The sequence below is a fragment of the Panthera pardus genome, unplaced genomic scaffold (assembly GCF_024362965.1).
Source record: "Panthera pardus isolate Hobbes unplaced genomic scaffold, ASM2436296v1 HiC_scaffold_25, whole genome shotgun sequence".
Taxonomy (NCBI): Eukaryota; Metazoa; Chordata; class Mammalia; order Carnivora; family Felidae; genus Panthera; species Panthera pardus.
Window position 1 is genome coordinate 42,939,981 of NW_026526821.1, and position 13,785 is coordinate 42,953,765.

At 45.5% G+C, this 13,785-nt stretch overlaps 1 protein-coding gene across 4 annotated transcripts in view; it reads left to right on the top strand.

Moving 5' to 3' along the window:
• Positions 1 to 13,785, top strand: part of BANF2 (BANF family member 2) — a 50,281-nt gene that overhangs the window by 25,806 nt on the left and 10,690 nt on the right. For all 4 annotated transcript variants that reach the window (XM_019462466.2, XM_019462462.2, XM_019462461.2 and 1 more), the window contains one exon: positions 11,411 to 11,539. In XM_019462466.2, coding sequence (XP_019318011.1) covers positions 11,414 to 11,539 — 126 coding nt within the window. In that variant the 5' untranslated portion in view covers positions 11,411 to 11,413. The remainder of the gene's footprint in view (positions 1 to 11,410; positions 11,540 to 13,785) is intronic.

Below are 13,785 nucleotides of genomic sequence, written 5' to 3' on the forward strand. Positions count from 1 at the left end.
CAGATACGGGTGATGGCAGAGGTCGTCACCAGCAGTTTTGTACTCCTATCCTACCAACTGAGCTTGGGCTGGGCTAGAGAATGCACCCGTCTCAGAACCATTTGCGGTGGCCAAAATGATATACGAGTTTCACTGTCTAGGCCTAAACATGGTTGCCCCCTGACACCAGGGTATTGGGAAGATAGAGACTGAGGTTTGGAAAAGAGTGAATGCCCACAGGGAAGTAGAGGTGCTGGTCCCAGAATTAGAGACAGCCTGTGCTGAACAGAGGTAGACAATAGGTAACCCCTTATAGGGGCAGTTGCCAGAGGCTCTTTCCATGGGATGTGAAGGACACACGAGCTCATGTTTTAGGAGTTAGTGCTCACTCATCATCAGGGAACTACAACTCAAAACTACAATGAGATATCACCTCACACCTGTCAGAATGGCTAAAACCAACAACACAGGAAACAACAGGTGTTGGCGAGGGTATGAAGAAAGGAGAACCCTCTTATACTGTTGATGGGAATGCAAACTGGTGCAGCCACTCTGGAGAACAGTATGGAGGTTCTGCAAAAAGTTAAAAGTAGTACTACCTTATGATCCAGCAATTGTGCTACTGGGTATTTATCCAAAGGATACAAAAATACTGATTCAAAAGGATATGCACACCCCAATGTTCATTATCAATAATAGCCAAATTATGGAAAGAGCCCAAATATCCATCGACTGATGAATGGATAAAGAAGATGTGGTGTTTATATACGATGGAATATTACTCAGCCATCAAAAAGAACGAAATCTTGCCATTTGCAATGACACGGATATAGCTATGGTGTATTATGCTAAGCCAAGTCAGTCAGTCAGAGAAAGACAGATATGATTTCACTCATATGTGTGATTTAAGAAATGAAACAGGGGCACCTGGGTGGCTCAGTCGGTTGAGTGTCTGACTTCAGCTCAGGTCATAATGTCATGGTTCGTGGGTTCAAGCTCCACGTTGGGCTCTGTGCTGACAGCTCGGAGCCTTGCAGCCTGCTTCAGATTCTGTCTCCAGCTCTCTCTGCCCCTCCCCAGCTTGTGCTTCCCCTCTCTGTCTCTAAAATAAACAAATATTAAAAAAAAAAAAAAGAAATGAAACAGATGAACATAGCAAGGGAAAAAAGAGGCAAACCAGAAAGCAAACTATAAAGAACAAACTGAGGGTTGCTGGAGGGGAGGTAGAAGGGGTGGGTGAAATAGATGATGGAGATTAAGGAGACCCCTTGTAGTGATGAGCACTGGGTATTGTATGGAAGTGATGAATCACTGTGTTGTACACCTGCAACTAATATTACAGTGTATTTTATCTATCTGGAATTTAAATAAAAACTTAAACAAGAAGATAGTGCTTAGAAGCAATAGAAATCCACTTGATCATATAACCATAGAGATCTGTGTAATAATAGGCTTGGGAAGTCGTGATGTAATACAACCCCATTGAATTGGCTGTCCTGCAGCAGTCCTTACTCTCTTCCAGACAGAGTACTGCACGTTTGACATTCAGTTAACTCATCTGATCTGCACAGCCACCTTGTGGTTGGGTGACATTCATTATGCTCACCTTACAGATGAGGAAATCGAGCCTTTGGTTCAGAAATCCTCTCAAGTCTCCCAGCTAGTAAGTGGAGGGGCAGATATTTGCACCCACTTATCTCTGACTCCCTATATTGGGCGTTTCTTCTGCCCATCTGCAATGCCGGGGGCTTCTGTCTCTCAGATCTGCTTTTGTCCATGTTGCTTCCTTTTCAGGCAGGCTCTCCATATGTGGTGGCAAAGAGGGCCGCCAGCAAGCTTAGAGCCCATCAACTGAGCCATCCTCACAGAGAAGCATTCATAGGTGCTCCAGCATGTAGTCTGAGAAGGTGAGGTGTGTCCATGGGCCAATCCCATGACACTGTGGTGAGCATGGTAGGCCCCGGAAAGTAATTCCTGAGTTGATGGTACAAAGTGGAGCCCTATGTCTTGAGGCCATGAACGTCCATCCAAAAAGGGAGGCAACCTTACAGTGTCTCCTCAGAACTTTAACGGCTAAGAGGGAGAGAGCCCCGCAGGGTCAGACTTCATTGTCCAAGGAATATTACCACCCTTCTTTTTATTCTTTGTGAATGACTGGGAGGGAGAGGCAGACTGGTTCATTTGAAGAGAGAAGATGTAGCTTAGAAGAGCGGGGCAGAGGTATATAGAGCCAGGAGTGGTATTTGACAAACAACATTCCCTTGGATCCTGATGGTGAGAAGTGTCTACTGTCCTCATTCCCTTCTGGTCCAACTCCATTGTCTCCCCATCCACACTGCAGGCCAAAGGCCTCTGTAGGGACAATCCTGAGATTATTCTAACCCTCATTCTCTTGCCCTCTCTTGGTACTACAAGGCTGCAGTGTTTTGAGGCCATAGGGATGGACCTTAATTTTTCCATAAATCTGCTTAGTTTAGGAATGATTTTTATTCTCCGTATCTTTGAGGCTTTGAGCACAAAGTAAAGCAGCATAATTTAAATAGTGTGTGTGTACTCTGAGCACATGAATGTAAGTTTTAAAGCAAAATTAGAAAGAAAATGAGGGCATTGAGCAGACGAAGCATATATGGTGACTAGGAGGGGAGAGAGGTTTTATCCATGCTAATTTCTCTATGTGGCCATTTGGTTTAGCTCAAAGCTTCCCAGCAGGCTGAGTAAAAAGAGAAATATGTTTACAAATTCTGTTTCTTCATCAAGGTAGAAATATACTAGATTTGAAAGGTATACTTTTTTCTTCACATTAAAAAAACATTCACCACGGGGGCATTTTCTAGAACAAAATGTGGGTAGCAGCATTCTCAACAATGTTACTGCCTATGCAGATTTCTGTCCCATATCCCTTCAATAAAACGTGAGAGCAAAACATAAAGCTTAAGTAGTATTAACATCTCAGTTCCCAGGGCTCCTGGGTGGCTCAGTCAGTTAAGTGTCTGACTCTTGGTTTTGGCTCAGGTCATGATCTTACAGTCTGTGAGTTTGAGCCCCACTCAGACTCCATGCTGACAGTGCACAGCCTGCTTGGGCTGCCCCTCTCCTGCCGGCTCTCTCTCTCTACCTCTTGAAAATAAATAAATAAACTTAAAAAATTAAAAAAAAAATCCTCAGTTCCCTAGAGTAGGCAGTGCCACATATGCCCAAATATAAAGCAAACATATGGGGCGCCTGGGTGGCTCAGCTGGTTAAGTGGCCGACTTCAGCTCAGGTCATGATCTCGTGGTCTGTGAGTTTGAGCCCTGTGTCGGGCTCTGTGCTGACAGCTCAGAGCCTGGAGCCTGTTTCAGATTCTGTGTCTCCCTCTCTCTGACCCTCCCCCGTTCATGCTCTGTCTCTCTCTGTCTCAAAAATAAATAAACGTTAAAAAAAAAAAAAAAGCAAACACAAAAATAAGATAATCTCTCATTTACTCAACAAGAAGACCCCTCCCCACCCCCGAATGGTTTTTTTGGCCATTTGAATATACGAACTCATAGGGATGTAGATAAAATAGTTTACTTACACCTTTTCATTTCATAATTTAATTATATACATTTAAAATCACATATTATGCAAAGTAATATATTTAGAAATATTACACTTTTCCATTTAGATTTCAAAGAAACTATCGTATTCTAACTATATTCATGTATGGTCCACACCTGTGTCTCTATCACTGGGGTCACTCCCTGAGTCATCTTACTTGGGCTCCAGAGAATAATGAACTTCACTTCCAGCTAATGGTTGTTGAGATGTTCACTTTTTGAATTCGTGTACAATGATGTCCCCACCAGAAATTGTATCCCAAGCTCCCAGTTCCAATTTGTATGACATTAGAGCAGTACCCTCCCCCCCCACCACCACTCCATTAATCTGATGGGGCACTTGTGATTGCCTCCTTACAAAGACTTATTGTATAGATTTTTAAAATGATCTTTAAAGGATGCCAAACATTTGCAACTAGAAGGTCATTCCTTTGGGAATCATGATTAAATTCCATTGACCCTTTTACTCCTTATTTAAACAGGTAAGTGACTTTCTGAGCCTCTAAAACCAGACTTGGTTAAAGTCATTTCCTGCCAATGTATCCTCCCCAAACAGTACTTTGTGGTTCAAAATGGTGTCATTGAGAGAACACCTTGTAATATAAGACTCTTTCATGGGGCAGGACCATGTTAAGGCATCTGTGGTAGTATTGTCATAGGGTGGTCAAGTGATTGATCTGACCATAATGTAGCCCACCCTGAATCCCACCCAGGAGCTGACTGGGGACTTAGAAGGAGTACTCCTCTGGGAAACAGAGCCAACCATATTGTGCTAGGTGCAGGATGTTAAGCAGGCCGCTGAAATTCTGGGGCCTTGGTTTTCTTAGGGTGAAATGAGGGTTTTAGGCTGGATCAGACAGAGGTCTGAAGGGGACCTAAGGGGTGGGGGGGCATAGGGATGGCGCCACATATCCAGGGTAGGCTCTAGTGCCCTCCCCTCGTTCGAAAGTCAATAGAGTAATTCTTCTTTGATCTATTTTATATAAAGGGATTCCAGGTAAAATTTCCTTTGAAGTGAAGATCCCTTTTTTTAATTAAAAAAAAAAAAAAAAAGGAGTAGGCCGCTATTGAGGTCTGTCTGCTCTGAAGTTCTCTGACTTCAAAGCCGTCAGGGGTCATAGTTAAATCTTCCTATCGATGGCTAATGAGGATTTGATGTGCCTGGGGAAGGGGGACAGACACTGCCTGCTAGTTGGTGAGCATCAGCCATCTGGAAACATGGACATTAGACAACCCACTATAAAGTCCCATTTAGTTGAAATCCCATCATCCTAGAAAACCTGCTCATTACTTTATGAGAAAAAAGCAAATGACAGAGAAACAGTGGTTCTCAAACTTGGCAGTATATTGGACTCACCTGAGAGTTTTTAAAAGTTCCAATGTCCGGCCTACGGCCTGTGCTAATTAAGTCCAATGGTAGAGGAGGGACCCAAGCATGGGTTGTGTCTCCCAGCATGAGCCTAATGTGTGGTAAAGTTTAAGAATACACGGCATTGGTACAGTCACTGTGGAAAACTGTGCAGTGGTCCTCCAAAGATGAAACTTAGAATTACCATATAATCCAGCAATTCCACTCAATCCAAAAGAACTGAAAGCAGGATCTTGAAGAGATATTTGCCCACCTATGTTGATAGCTGCATTATCCAATAGCCAAAGGTAGAAGCAAGCCAAATGTCCACTGATGGGCGAGTGAATAAACAAGATGTGATGTATCCATACAGTAGAATATTATTCATTCTTAAAAAAGATGATGATTCTGAGGTGCCTGGGTGGCTCAGTCGGTTAAGCGTCCAACTCTTGATTTCAGCTCAGGTCTTGATCTCAGGGTTCATGAGTTCAAGCCCCATGTCAGGCTCACACTGCTGACAGTGTGGAGCCTACTTGGGATTCTCTCTCTTTTTCCCTTTATGCTCCCCCCCCCCCACACACACCCTGCCTCTCTCTCTCTCTCTCTCTCTCTCTCTCAAAATAAATAAATGAACTTAAAGAAGAAGATTCTGACCCGTGCATGATACAACATGGTTGAACCTTGAAGACATCATGCTAAGTGAAATAAGCCAGCCACAAAAAGACAAATACTGATGATTCTACTTATATGAGCAATCTGGAGTAGTCAATTCTAAATTTGACTTAGTTTTCAGTTTTGCAAGATGAAAAGACTTCTGGAGGTTGGTTGCACAGCAGTGTGAATATACTCAACACCACCTAACTAGACACTTAAGAATAGTTAAGACATAAATTTTCTGCTATGTGTATTTTACCACAATTCAATATAAAATGTAAAAAAGGTGGCGGGGGAATAGCATCATGTAATTCCCTGCCACTCAAAGTGTGATCTGTGGGCCCCCAGATTGGGCATCTTCTTGAGAGCTGGTTAGGAATGCAGCACCTCGGGTCATACCCCAGACCTGTTGCATCAGAACCCCCATTTTTAGACAAGACTCCCCACCCCTGCCACAGGTGGTCTGTGTGCACATTAAACTTTGAGAAGCGCTACTTGTGATGGCCCTATCCTTTGACTAGTTTGAAAGACGTGGTGGACATGGGCCTTTGCTACCCTGTATCCACCGCCTCTCCCTACTTGTTCCAGAACCTGGCATTCTCTGAGCTGCCTTATTTATGTTCAGGGGGCTGACCTCATCCACACCTCCACACAGATCACTCCCCTGGCCAGTGACTGGCTTACAGGCAGACATGTTGTCTGGTTCTGGCCAATGAAACTAAGGCAAGTTCTACTGAAGAGGTTCTGGAGACACTTAAGAAGAAATGGTCTGTCCTTCCTTTGGAAGTTTCCATGTCAGGACAGGATCCACACAAATTCTGTATGCACCTTGGGACCTTGGACGCTGCTAGTCTGGTTCTTGACATGGCCACTAACGGACAAAATCCTGGGGTCCACTTCACCCATGGATTTCTGATTATGTGAGATTAGAAAAGTATTTCTTGGGGCGCCTGGGTGGCTCAGTCGGTTGAGCGTCCGACTTCAGCTCAGGTCACGATCTCGCGGTCCGTGAGTTCGAGCCCCACGTCGGGCTCTGGGCTGACGGCTTGGAGCCTGGAGCCTGCTTCCGATTCTGTGTCTCCCTCTCTCTCTGCCCCTCCCCCATTCATGCTCTGTCTCTCTCTCTGTCTCAAAAATAAATAAACGTTAAAAAAAAGAAAAGTATTTCTTATTTAAGACCATTTGAGTCAGGGTTTTCTGTTACTTTTAGCCAAGGGTTTCTCATCCTTGAAACTATTGACATTTGGGGCTGGATAATTCTTTGTTGTGGGAGGTCTGTTGTGTGCATTACAGGACGTTCGGTGGTGCCCTGACTTCTACACATTAGATGGCAATAGCACTACCCTCTCCCTCAGCTTTGACACCCCAGAGTGTCTCCAGACGGATTGCCAAATGTTTGGGGTTTAGAGGGGGAAACAATTTGCACCCAGTTAAGAACCACTGTCGCAGATAAAAACATCCTAATGAATGTGAGGGCCTTCTATTTAGTGGGTCCTCAGGAGGATCAAAATCGCTGCTGCCTATGCCCCAGAGTGCTTCAAGGATCAAAGTGAGATGAGGTGTGTGAGAAAAGCAAATACACACAAGGTGTTGCTAATCATTACCTGTCTTTGATGCTGCTGCTGCATTGATAGCAATGTTGTAGTTTCCATTTATTCTTTTAATGGGCAGAACTGTTTAACTTACCAGATGGCCAACGTGGATAGTGAATGGAATTTTCCCTGGGCAAACCTGGTAAACCCCGCCAGAACTCTCTGGGGCTCTTCCTCCTGCTTAGAAACTCTAATCTCCTATAGCCCAGACCTGAGCTGGACCCCTGATCCCGACTCATCATCCAAGGATGGGGGCTGTAAAGCTCACCCTTTAATGCATTTGCACCGATTAAGAGAGATCTTCATATTGAGCTGCTGAAGAGATCGATGCCCTCCACATAATAGTGTATTCCCAGCTTACACATCTGTGTATTTGAGGCCCACAGCGTCAGGGGCCCCTGGACAACCAGTCTTGGCTCCTGCTATCCTTCCTTGAACCCACCACACATCAAGGCCTCTGTCCTTAGGAGTCCCCTGGCTGTTACAATCAGTGCCTTCGGATTCATCGCTTCTTAGAGAATTTGTGTCTCTAAAGTGTCACAAATGTCTCCTGGAGCAGGAAGGCTTACAAGGGGAGCTGGACGTTAAATGTGGGGAATTGGGAGCATAAGAACAGGCAAGGGGACCAGTGCTGGAAGTGTTTGCAAACAGTGGATGGATCAGTCACTTAGGTCACTGAGCACTTACTGCATACCAGGCACTGGGGCTGGGACCGGGGTGGGCAGCAAAGGGCATTAGGAGGTAGCCGTGGCCCTCACAATCTACTGAGGACCATGTGGTGGACACTGGTATGCTCTCCTGACCTTGTCCCGTATGGTGGTAGGGGATGACTACCCCCACTAACATGGCAGCTACCCCGATTTTGTGCCCCACCCCCACCCCTGCAGCCTATGTGCTTTGTAGGTCACTGACTTGCCTTCTGAACCAGAGGAAGGACACACATCAGGGCTTGGCATGTGACAGTTTGGACTGGAGAAGGCATCCATTGGCAGCTTCGAGGGAAAAACAGTTTTCCTCTGGGGGAGGGGGTCGCATCTTGCAAAAGGGACACCAGGTCCGGCTATAGCCCGATTATTTCCAAAAAGGAGTCAAGCTGAGGACTGAGCCGACATATAAAGGAAAGCTGAGCCAAGAGATTTGCAGGGAACTCAAGCTGAAGGCTTGTGATCCACCTCTGGGCTTTTAGGTGGCGTATGTTAATAAAACCTTCTTACTGTGCAAGCCAGTTTGAATTGGCTTTTTCTGTTACTTGAATTATGAACTGTCCAAACTGACCCAGAGTTTGGTACCAAGAAAGGGATACTACAATAACGAAACCTCAAAAGTGGCTCAGCCAAGAAGACATATTCACACAGAGAGCAGCAGGGTGTCTCTACCCAGAACTAGAAAGACGGTGATCGTGGTTTAGCAAAATGGCTGCTTATTCCTGTTTTACCCTGTGATAGAGACCCTATGTGTAGGGAGATGTGACATTTGGAGATCTGGAGGGAAATACTCAGGATGTTGGCTACCTCTGGCAGTCTTTGTTAAGGTCCTAGAAGACTCCAATTTAGAAGGAGGGGTGCCCATTTGAAAATGGGGAGGGATAAAAACCCAGCTTTGCTGAGAGAGGGTCTTTCTGCCAGTGGCCTGCAATCCAAAGTGACTGGACTCCGATAAGCAAGCTCCACTGGGTCGGCAAAGCTAATGTATCGAGCTAAAGTTAGAACACGGGCAGCAAGTAGGGTGACTTAACAAAAGATTGGGGTCCTGGAAAAGCAGTGCCCCCAGTTCTCAGGTCTCTATGGAGCATCTGATCTTAGATACATCTAGCTTGATGACAGGGACAACTCACTGTGAACATGCAGCTAGGATATATCTGGGGGCAGGAGAAGACTTGGGGTACCTTCACATCAGAGGTAAAGGAAGATGCCACGAATCTGAGGAGAAAGGCAGTGGGCAAGACACAGAACCCAGTTGCCAGTTCAAGGATTCTGACCTGAAACAAAATCCAGCTTGAACTACTGGCCCATGGACTTGAATAGAAGAAACCCAGTAAATTCTTTAGGGTACTGACTTGCCAAAGCAAGTGGCCAACTAATGCCTGAAATTGCCCGTTCCTCAGGGCAATCCCCGAACCTGTACCCACAAGAAGTGTGTTGTTAAAGCAGTGATACTCCTCCAAAGACATCAACCCTATGCCCACTCAGATTTTAGCAAGGCAGTGGATGGGGCAGATACACCTGAACCCAGAACTGGGGGCAACTATCTCTGCCAACTGAGGAACTTGCTTTACCATCATGGCAAGGAATTCCCCCAATATTTCCTCAATATTGTATATACTATAGGGCAATGACATCTGAATGTGTTTCCCATTGTCCCCTTCTTCAAATGGAGAATTGCCCTTCTGGAAAATTTTATTGCAGATACACGGGTTTTTTCTCCCCCTAGCACTGACTATGTTGATGGTAGTGAAGTTCAGAATTTAATTTATAGGTTACCATCCCATGAGTTGTTACTTCCAGACATGATGGAGATTATGATGCATCTTCCAGAAAATACAAACTTGAATCTGAATCCAGTAACTAGATGAGTCATAGGGCTTCACCCTTTGAGGGAGGAGGTGAGTCTACGTTTGCCCAGTGTGGGTATTTCTGATGACAATGTAAGGGAATGAGAATGTACCGATGTTGGGGCACCAAAGGGGTGGACTATAGTGGGATATTATGGTTACTATTTAACACTCATCCCCCCCCACCCTGGGCAATAATCCTAATTTATCCTAATAAATAATAAATAAATAAATTATCCTAATAATCCTAATATATCCTATTACCCTCTCTGGGTAATAATCTTAATTTTGTTCAGGTAAACTTTGCTTCATCTCACAGCTTGTATGGTTCAGAGAAAGCTAACTCCACTCCAAATCTAGGACTAGGGCATATGGCCAACACTAAGCTCACACTGGCGGCCCTGTGTAGACCTTCAAGACTGGATGGGCTCTGCTTGGAACTCCTCAGAGATACGTTCTCTCTGTTTCCTTTTTCTTCCGGGGTGGAGTGTTGAGGAATGTGAATCCTAAAGCAGCCATTTCACTGCTATGAGGGGAACCAATCAAGACTGAAACCAAAACAGGGAGAAAAAGTTGAAAGAATCAGAGAAAATGGAGCTGTGGCCCCAATTGCACCATCCCTGTCCTTATCCTTGGGCTTTTGAGTTCTATAATATTTTCTTTAATATTTGATCCAGCTTAAGAGATTTCTGTTACTTGCCACCAAACAACCAACTATTACAGAGTGTGATAAAAGTGTTGGTGGTGGAGAAGGTAGGTTAATTAGCTAAGAGAAGCAATGTTTTTTTTTCTTTAAGACAACTTTATTGAGATATCCTGGACTTATAGAAATTGTTTATATTAAGGTGTACAGGGGCATCTGGATGTCTCAGTCTGTTAAGAGTCTGACTCTTGATCTCAGCTCAGGTCATGATCTCATGGTTCATGAGATTGAGCCCCATGCCAGGCTCTGTGCTAACAGCATGGAGCCTAGTTGAGATTCTTTCTCTCCCTCCCTCTCTGCCTCTCCCCTGCTTGCCACCCCCCACTCTGCAAAATAAATAAACATTAAAAAAAACACTCCAGGAAAAAGTTTTTTTAAAAGGTGTATAATTTGATCAATGTATATACATGGTGCAAAGATCACCACGATCAAGCTAAACAACTTTTCCATGAGTTCCATATAGATATCCTTCTCTGTGTGTGTGTATGGTGAGATTTAACTTAAGATCTATCCTCTTAGAAATTTGCAAGTATACAATACATTATCGTTAACCATTATTACCATGCTGTATATTAGCTGCCCAGAATTTATTCATCCCACATAACTAAACATTTGCACCTATGACCCACATATTCCCATTGCCCCAACTGCAAGCTTAGTCTCAAAAAGCAATGTTCCTTTAAGCACTTGAGGAGGGAAGAGGAGGAGAGGAGAACCTGTTGCAGTTCTTAGTGTTAAACACACTCTTTTGGTGGAATTTGCTGAACTCATCCACAGCCATCATAACACATCTCTCATCCCATCCAGGTGGCAATGGATGTGTTGAGGCCTTCAGTGCAGGGCACTGCCCCTGCTATCTGAAAGTCCCCAATAACTATTGGGTGCTGGAAGGAAGCCTGCCATCATCTGTTGTCCCCATCCTTCGGCAGGGCAGTCCCCCATTGTCCCCTCTCGCTGTGAGCAGCCGGCCACTTTCTAACTGTGTTCCTCCCACTGCTGTTACAGAAGATGAATCACATGTCTCCTAGGCTGAGAGCCTTTCTCTCTGAACCCATCGGAGAAAAGGATGTTGCCTGGGTGGACGGGATCAGCCATGAGCTTGCAATCAATTTGGTCACCAAAGGTTTCAACAAGGTAATTCATTGTTTTTCCTATTTCCCCAACTTCTCTCCCCAATGTCTCTTCCCCTAGTCCTGCCAGATGGCAGCCGCTGCTCTGTGTCCCTGCAAGGCGCCATCAGAGAGGAAAGCTGCCACTTGGCAGGGTGCCACAGTCTTCAGTGCTGCTGACCCCTCATGCTTGGGCAGCCTCGAGGGCCAGCAGATGATGGGCAAATTGAATGGCTTTGGCTCAGAGCAGCTGGGCCAGGTATGATTCACTGGGTGTTCCAACACCCAGAGGTCAACAGAAGTGAGCCGGCCGCCCGAGCCTGGGGCTGAGCTGTCAGGACGGATGATTTGGACACATTTCCATCTCCATGAAGAGACTCGCGGGGTCTCACTTGCTCCACCAGGGCACCGCCCTGAGAGCGGCAGGTGGAGTAACAGCAGACTGGGGGCTACACCAGAGTAAGATACGAGCTTCCAAGATGTCGCTCACAACCCACGAATGGCCTCAAGGGCATCCAGTGGAATCCGAACATTCTTTTTCTATGTAATGATTTGGTTTTAGGGTGCTGGTAAAGCTGCTTGGAACTTTAGGGGAGAATAGGAGACGATCCCAAGAGAACCCAAAGAAAGTGAGCACAGGCAGAGGCAAATGGGAATTCACGCAGAACATTGCACACTCAGTGGAGAGATTTCACACACAGTTATGGCTGTTCATTTCCTTCAGTTTTTTTTAATGTTTATTTTTGAGAGAGACTGAGAGAGACAAGAGTGTGAGCGTGGAGGGGCAGAGAGAGAGGGAGACACAGAATCCCGAGCAGGCTCCAGGCTCTGAGCTGTCAGCACAGAGCCTGACATGGGGCTCAAACTCACAGACCACAAGATCATGACCTGAGCCAAAATCAGACACTTAACCAACTGAGCCACCCGGGAGCCCCCATCCCCTTAGTTTTTAATGTCAGTCTGCACCACTACGCAGGAAGATGTTACAGAAACACCCAAAGAGGCTGGGAACTGTGGCGTGCACAACTGATAATCAGCGTGGTGTGCCTTCAGTGGGCAATGCACGGCTGCTCCCAGGGGGCATCTGAACTACTGGGCCTGTGGTTTTCTGGTTAACACCTTGCCTGCACCAGCTGCTAAATATTCTGAATATTTACCAGTCAGTTTAACATCCAACAGGTGATATTGTTAGGAAGCTGGCGATCCGGGACTGAGGTAGATTTGATTCTTTCCTCCAGGATAAAAGATGGGACCAAGCAGGTAGTGAAGTAAGCAAGCCTGCTAGGGAGACAGTTTCCATGGAAAATTCCTCTTTGAAAGAAATGATTGTCTCTTTTTCTTTTCTATTGTGGTATGCCTGCATTGATAGGAAGGGTTCAGCTCAGTGAATTTTTACATGTATATATGCTCATGCCCCCCCCCCCCCCCGCCCCAGATCCAGTGATTGGACACCTCCGGAATGCCATATGATTCCCTTGTGTCTCTCCCTGGCCTGTGTCATCCCCCCACTCTCAGAGGTAACCATTATTCTGGCTTCTAACACCTTTGATTTAATGTTTTTTGCTGTTGTTCAGACATACTCGGCATTTAAAAAAATATTTTTATTTACATACAGCAAATGTCACCTTTTTTAGTACACAGTTCCACAATGTTTGACAAATGCATGCAGTCATGAAGCCACTACCACAATCGAGACCTAGGACAATCCCATCACTCCCAAATGTCCCCCTGTGTTTCATATCCCCCACCCTCAGCCCCTAGCAACCACTGATTTGTTTCCTATCCCCCTAGTTTTACCTTTTCCAGCCTGTGTTTCCAGCCTAACTGACCAGTTGGCATATTTAAGATAAACGAACGAATCGGGGCACCTGGGTGTCTCAATCAGTTAAGCATCTGACTCCGGCTCAGGTCGTGATCTCACGGTTTGTGAGTTTGAGCCCCGCTTCGGGCTCTGTGCTGACAGCTCGGAGCCTGGAGCCTGTTTCGGATTCTGTGTCTCCCTCTCTCCCTCTCTCTCTGCCCCTCCCCAACTCACGCGCGCTCTCTCTCTCTCAAAAATGAATAAATGTTAAAAAAAAATAAAGATTTTTAAAAAAGATAATGGGATGAATGTATAATGGGAAATTTTCAGGCATCCTGGAACCTGTTACACAGATGAAGGGCTGTAGAGAAGAAGGAAGTGTTTGGCTGTGTATGACCAGGCCCCTCTTGTGTTCACAACCTCCTGGTGAGCATGGAGATCAGCACGCTACTTCCAGGCGCTACTCATTC